At 44.3% G+C, this 7,505-nt stretch overlaps 1 protein-coding gene across 1 annotated transcript in view; it reads right to left on the reverse strand.

Moving 5' to 3' along the window:
* Borcs5 (BLOC-1 related complex subunit 5) overlaps positions 1-6,891 on the reverse strand; it is an 81,707-nt gene extending 74,816 nt beyond the window's left edge. Inside the window, exons 1-2 of the mRNA XM_075982512.1 lie at positions 6,612-6,891; positions 3,655-3,798 (exon numbers count right to left, since the gene is read on the reverse strand). Coding sequence (XP_075838627.1) covers positions 3,655-3,798; positions 6,612-6,669 — 202 coding nt within the window. The 5' untranslated portion in view covers positions 6,670-6,891. The remainder of the gene's footprint in view (positions 1-3,654; positions 3,799-6,611) is intronic.
* Between the last annotated feature and the right edge of the window lie 614 nt (positions 6,892-7,505).

The following is a 7,505-nucleotide window of genomic DNA, read 5'->3' on the forward strand; positions in this document are numbered from 1 at the left end:
TGGCTGGTAACAAGACAGTCCTTTCTTAGGCTCTAGGACAACCCCTTATGTTATATCCAAGGTCATGAACAAAAATGGCAGGTCAGTCACAAACAATGTTGTGTGTGTGTATGCATCTATTCATCCACCAAAAATGAACAGTATATTTTTGTAACTTTGACATAAAAACAATATTGCATTTCTCTTGCGAATGTTTCATTCCTATAGAATGATATAAAATAGAGTCAGCTTCATTTAAAAAATAAGTGGTTGAATTTTAAGTAAGAATGTGTAGGGCTTATTTAATTCATTGGAATCTTAGTAACGTACATGAAATCAACAATTTGCTACTGTGTTCTGTCATGGCCACATTGCTACTTTCAAGTTTTCTTCCCTTTTCTAGTAAGTGTTTCACATATGAAAATAAATTGCAAACTCAGATGTTGTTATGAAAAAATAGAAATTCTTTGACTTGAAAAAATGCTAGGAACAGATATTTGTATTATAAACTATAAATGATACCCTGGTATATTTACACAAAAGAGTTAAAACCAAAGACTCTGCTTGCTTATTAAAATGCAAACATTACCTCAGTCATACAAATAGCCCCAAACTCGCCCAGTCTCTGCCTCTGCAGATCACCCACCAGCAACAGCTTACCTCATATGACATTATGGAACAATAGTGAACTCTGTAAGAGTTGAATATATTGTTTTGAAAGAATAAACTGTCATTAACTTGAATAAAAGCTTTCTGAAATCAAACCTGGCGGGTATGGCCTTCACTGGGTGGCCTTTTTTTTTTTTTTAAACTACTTTAAGAAACTGCCTCACCCTGAAAGCAAGCAAGGGGGGGAAGAGAGGGGACAGTATAAAGGCAACAGTACTGAGTCGCCAGCAACTCCTACAACAGCCCAGCAGGCAGGGGCCAGAGATTTAAATTACCAGGCAGAACAATGTCAAAGCAGGAGGCTCTGCAAGAAATTTGGCACCTAAAATCCAAACAAGCTCACACACACACACACACACACACACCTCCCTAGGATAGCTGTGATTTATAGAACAGATTGTGCTACAATGGGAACAAGTTCTTCTCCATGGTTGGTATGTCCCAATACCTTCTGAAGACGGGACACTGATACAGCCAGTGATATTAGGCCGGGAATTTAATGTGAATCCCAATGTTTAAATCTCTTGTAGGGAAGTACTGAGGGGAACTGGACACATCATTGTCTACTCAGTTTTCCTGTTGCCTGTCTTTCCCAATCGCTGTCCAAGGGGTTTCTTGCTCACAGATGACACACAGCGTCTGCAAACACTCACTGCCTTGTGGTTGTGCCTGTGGTCTGAGCACAGCTTCACACCGCCATTTCCAATCACGTGAGCTCTCTAACTTCCTTAGCCAAACCCAGGTAAGTACTCAGAGTCACCTGGTCCTCCCCAGCTTTCCTCTCCGCTGTACCAGCTCTCGATGTAGTGCAGCCTGGTTACTAAGGTAACCAAGTCCAGGTGGGCACTTACTTGTATCACAATTACCATTCATGCTCCCAGTGGATGACCTTCACTCCCGGTAGCTTCCCTTCATCCCAAGTTGTCTCCTAGGTGCTTTCCCTACTGGTCGTTTATTCTCACATGAATCATGTCAAATGATTAAACATCTCATCCTAGAAAATTATTATAAATATCTCAAATTCTAGTTTGCTTTTAGTATTACCCTAGGGCGAAGAAGTCAAGAATAAGTCACAGAAGACCAGTGAAGGACTAGAAGACTTTGGGGACTGAGAAGAAGAAGTTGACAGGAAGCAGGCATGTGGAAATTGACGGTGGACAGTACTCCAGCAGATCCAGGGAGGGCAGAGTGTGGAACATCAGTATCTGTTATGTTTCTCAAGATTGGGCAAATTTACATGAAGGTGGAATTTCATTTGGAAGGCTGACTTCTTTGGAGAATCACGCTACTTTTCAGAATAAGGGAAAGGCATGAGCAGATGGGTAAGAGGAGAGGGGTTACCAAAGTCTAACCTGGTGGCCAGAACAGGGGAGAGTGAAAGTGTAAACGGTCTCCAGTGGACAGCAGATAATCGCTGGAAGAACACAGCACGGAACGGTGTAATTCGAGCGAAGACACTTCAAGTGCAGTCTCTATCTGCCAGATGTCTGATCTTGTACACATCACTAAAACATGAAAAAATGGTGTGTGTACATATGGGGGGGCAGGGTACATTTAATACAGATAACTATATAAGATGCTCTACTAGAGCCAGCTTGCTCTTGTCTGGGTGTTTGTCACCTCTAAAGTTCATTTTGAAACTTACTCCCCAAAAATCACAGGCTAATGGGGTTTGCAGGCGGGACCTTTAGAAGGTAATCAGGATGGGATGTGGTCATGAAGGTGAAGCCTTATGATTGCATGAATGGCTTTATTTGATGAGAAAGAGAGATCAAGTTAGCGCTTGCTCAGCCGTGTGAAGTGATATCTCCCTTCACGACATGACCCAGCAGGGAGACTCTCAGCAGATGCCAAGAGGATACCAGAGCTATGGTCTTCATCGTGAAGTGTAAGGTAAATTAACCTCTTTTCTTTATAAATTTCTCAGTCTGTGGTATTGTTATAAAAAATGAAGAAAGATGCAGGTTACGTAAACCACAACCTTATTTATGCTCATTATTGCTTAGGTTTTGTTTTGGGTGTTTTTGTGGGAGTAGAGGCAGAGAATCTGAAGAACTCATACAGCAGAAGCACTGTTCAGTTAACAGAACATCATTCCCAGGAATAGGGAGACCCTGTTTCAGAAAACAAGGTGGATGGCTCCTGAGAACAACACTGGAAGTTGACCTACGGCTTCCAAACATGTACACACACAACACTCTCACACACAAAAGATAAACAAAATAAACTCCACTTAATGGAGACACAAAAACAACAAAGTTATGGTCTTCATATAAGCACCTTGAAGTATGCTAATCGGGTAGGAAATCTCTCCTCTCGTAAGCATACTTTTCTCTCGTGTAAAGCAGTTGCCAGAACTAATCACCAGTGCACCAGTGGTGACAGAAGCTTTCTAGGAGTATAAACTAGTCAATCCATACCACAGTCTAGATCACAAATAACGAAAACCTTTTCATGGAATTAAACCAGTCAACTGAAGGACCACCTCTAGTAACACCAGTTCATTCATTAATTTACTTGATCCTTGTTTTATATCAGTTCTATCTTGGGGGCTGGACTTCAACAGTGGAAGAAACAGAAAGTTCCTGTCATCATGGAGCTCACATACTAACAGAAAAATAGACAGTAAACCTACTGGGCTGGCAAGATGGCTCAGTAGGTAAAGGTGCCAAGCCTGATAACCTGACCTGATCCCCAGTACCCACATGATGGCAAAAAAGAACACACTCACAAAAGTTGTCCTTTGACCTCTATATGCAAACTGTGACATACACATACATACACAACAAATAGACATGTAAAAATGTTTTCTATTTTACAATAGGTCAGAGGTGATTAGGTGCTACAGAAAAAAAGTCAGGGAAAGAGACTCCACTTTCAGACAGAGCAGTCAAGGAAGACTTTTCAGAGACGATGCCAAGGCATACAGATATGTGGGGAAAGAGTTATGGGGCCATATATAAACCTCCCCGGCAAGTCTAGGTAACACAAAGTATAACCTCTCACCTTTTAAAAGGGGCTGGAAGGTTGGGATCTCTTGCAGCTTGATGACATCAGGATCATTGCTGACATTTCTGGAGGCCTGAGAGCCCTGAGCTACAACCACGATATCATCCATCTTGGCCCGATGTTTAGCTGGAGATGGGGTCACTGCAAAACAAGTGACACAGATCAGGAACTGCATGGTGGAGAGCCACCACTGCCCACCACCAACACAGCCACCAGAAAGAGTAGTTCACACGACATACAGATTTTCTGATCTTAACATACGTGCTTCTTGTCAAAGCCATCCCTATTTAAAATGATAAACTATTTCTTCTGAGAGTAGTACTGGCTGCTTTTTGTCTTTGAAATGCTGAAATGGATTAAAGTTTAATAACAAAACAAGAACAACAAAAACAAAAGGAAATGCTGGTATGGTGGTGCATACCTTTAAACCCAGCACTTGGGAGGAAGAAGCAGGCAGGTATCTGTCTACATAGTGAATCCCAGGACAGTCAGAGCTACATAGTAAGACCCTATCTATAAATAAATAAATAAATAATAAAACTAAATAACAAAAGACTACGAGGAGATGTAATTCAGCTGGACATCAACTGGTGGCTTACTTCTCCACACTCAAGGCAGAGATAGGAAGATAAAAATTCAACAACAGGGTCTGGAGATATGACTCACTGGTTAAGAACGCTGTCTGCTCTTCCAGAAGACCCTGGTTCAAGTCCCAGCACCCACATGTTGGTTCAGAACCATTTGTAACTCTAGTTCTGGTGGATCCAGTACCCTCTTATGGCTCCTCAGACACTACATATATGTGGTACACAGACAAGCATGCAGGCAAAACACCTAAATATATAATAAGAAAATAATTTACAGCATTGGGAGCATAGATCAGCCTAGACTACATAAAGCACTGTTTCAAAAGAAGAAAAAAATGAATATTTTACATAGAAAAATGTCATTACTTCGTAGCGGGAGCTGGCATAGGTAGATTATAGGGAACTTCTAATTTCTTTTTTTGTGGTGCTAGGGATTGTAACCAAAGCCTCTCAAATATTAGGCAAGTGACCTACCACTGAGCTAAGGCCCTAGCCTAAGAAATATATATATGCATGTGTATGTATATATACATGTATGTACACACATATATACATGTATATATTAAAAAACCAAAACTTTCAAACATATAGAAACATATAACATGTATGAAATTCTTGAATGGCCAAGCATTTTATTATTCAACACACAAATTTTTTTGAATGTCTCCTTTTTTGATTGTCCTGATCTCCTGATATATGTCCATAGTTTACAAATGAAGGAACAAAACTGTCTGGGACTTGCCCAAGATCAACAGCCCTAGAAAAAGAATTAGGAAAGGCACTGAAGGTCTTTGGGACCTTAGTACAAAATCTATTCCTAAACCTCCAGTGAGTCTTAGTGCAGTATTAGTGCAAAAAGAACAGAAGCAATCAACAGGACCATTTCAGGCTGTGGCAACCTTCAGAAAATTGGAGGGCGCTTCAGAGGCATGTCAATTCCAGGTTCCTTGGGAGGGAAGGGGTTCAGTCCTCCAAGGATTCCCTGAACAAGACATCTCATCCAAACATTTTCCTGGTTGGAACAAGAATGAATCCTGTAGAACCTGAAGGTTCTAGTATTCACAGACTTGTATACTCAGGCTCTTCAGTCTGATCTGAGGATAGATACCACAGAACTACTCTGCCTTCTGGAAACTAGCCTCTCCTGATGCGTGGTGGTTGTCCTGGGGGCTGCACTCTGGGAATGGGGGGGGGGATCTCTGCTACTTTTATTGCTTTTCAGGAACAGTTTATCCCAGCTTGGTAATTTATCTAACATTTTACAGAAGTAGTACCAAAACATCTTTCCTGATACAAATTCCATGGTTCTCCTTTCCCCAGACTCCAAAGGGGATGTCAAAGCATTCTAGTTGATTTCTATTATTTCATGTATAAAATGGGTAAAGATGTGTGTAAAAATGGGGACACTATAAATACTGCACATAAACATGTGCAAGGCACCAGGCACAGGAGAGGATGCAAATACCCTCAGAAGTAAGTCTATGCTGTTGGTTCCTGGATGAGCAACAGGGCGTCACGCTCCTTCCCCTGAACTATGCTTCTGGCTGGGCATACAGGCAAGAAAGCACGAGATGGCCATTATTGCGGTTTTGTTATAAACAGACAGGACACTCTGGGTCTTCCAAGGAAACAAAGCACAGCAAAGCCAGTAGACGCAAGTTCCCAGACAGCAGGCCTCAAGGAACTGCCCTTCTGCATGAATCACCCCCAACACCTGTTAGCTTCCACATTTCCGCAAATGGTACCAAGCAGCGAGCCATTCTGAAAACTCTTTTTAGGTCTGAGATCTTAATTTAAAAGGCTTAGCAACCCCTGAGCTTACCTAGTGCAGTCTCAGAGGTTACCTAAGTGGGTAGGAAAAAAAAAAGGGACCAAATGGTTTTCGATCACAAGCTGTTTTATTGAGCGCTCACTAAAGGTCTAGCAAAATTCCCTTCCGATTCCTACCTCAAACTCTTAGAGAAATCTAAAAAATGATGACAACAGGAGATACACCAGACCCTGCCTGCCATCTGGTCAACTTCATTTTAAAAAGACAGACCCGACACCTGAATGGAAAAAGCAGTTTCTGGTAACATTTGCACGCAGCGCTCACAGGTCCCTTCTGAGGACACCTCGTTTTTTTTTCAGAAAGCCTGATCTTAGAGGTCCTAGGAATTATCCATCCGCATGGAGCCAAATCTCGGCGTGAGTGCCGAGACCTGGAACCGACCATCCACGAGGTCGTCTTTTAAAGACTAGCGCGAAGGCGAGCGTCCGGTTCAGGGGACCGGGCTGGGGCGGGAGGCCACGCCTTCTCTGTGTTCGGACACACGGTGGGCCCGCCGGCTCCGCCAGCAGCGCCCGGGCGGGAGGTGAGGCACCGACCTGAGGCGTTCAGATCGCCGGGGCGGCTCTCGGCCTCCGCGCTCTGCTCGCTGCCCATGGCGCCGGCAGCGGAGGGACAGCGGGGCAGGGGCCGGGGAAAGCCCGCCGGGCCACGGACACGCGGGGACGCACGCCGCTCGCTTAGCTGAGGGGCGCGCTGACAGGAGGCTCGGGACACCGGCGGGGCCGCGGCCGCGACCGGCGGGCGGCGCTGCTGTCATTCACTGGCTCAGACGCCGAAACGCGCTCCTTCCGGGACGCCGATTGGCCGCGCCGGCTACGCTTAGCCGTCAGTTCCGGGTTCGGAGGTTCCCGCCCCCAAATCCGAGGGGCGGGGCGCGGAGACGCGCGCTGGAGGTTGGGGCGGCTCTGCCTTAAAGGGCCAGGCCTCCTCAAAGCCAAAGGTGTCAAGGTGTCCAGAGCTGTGTGAAGCCCTTTCCTGCGGATCTTGATGATCTTCGAACAACTTTGCAAAATGAACTGAGTTTTTGCTTTTGAGATAGGGCCTCACACTGTAGCTCTCTGGTGGCCTAGAACTCTGGGCGATCCCCCTGACTCAACCTGGGATTATAGACGTGAAAATACGTAAAAATAAGTATTTTTAAGCCGTTTTACCAATGGAGAATAAAGGCGGTCTATAGACCTCCAATTTCAAACCGCACTTGTACAGAAGCAAAGCTCTTTTTTAAAACTTTGGAAGCAGGGAGTTTAGCAGTGGGCAACCATACAGAAAATGCAAAGACACTGGGGGGTGGGGGGAGCGGGGAAGGAGCTAAAATTGAGAGAAAAACTGTTAGGGTATGCTGCTTTATTCTTGAACAGGAAGTGAATCTAGGCACTTCCCGAAGATTGACCGCTATTGACAGGTCATTATGGAACTGCCTATGACGAGGA

The sequence above is a fragment of the Microtus pennsylvanicus genome, chromosome 8, assembly GCF_037038515.1.
Source record: "Microtus pennsylvanicus isolate mMicPen1 chromosome 8, mMicPen1.hap1, whole genome shotgun sequence".
Lineage (NCBI taxonomy): Eukaryota > Metazoa > Chordata > Mammalia > Rodentia > Cricetidae > Microtus > Microtus pennsylvanicus.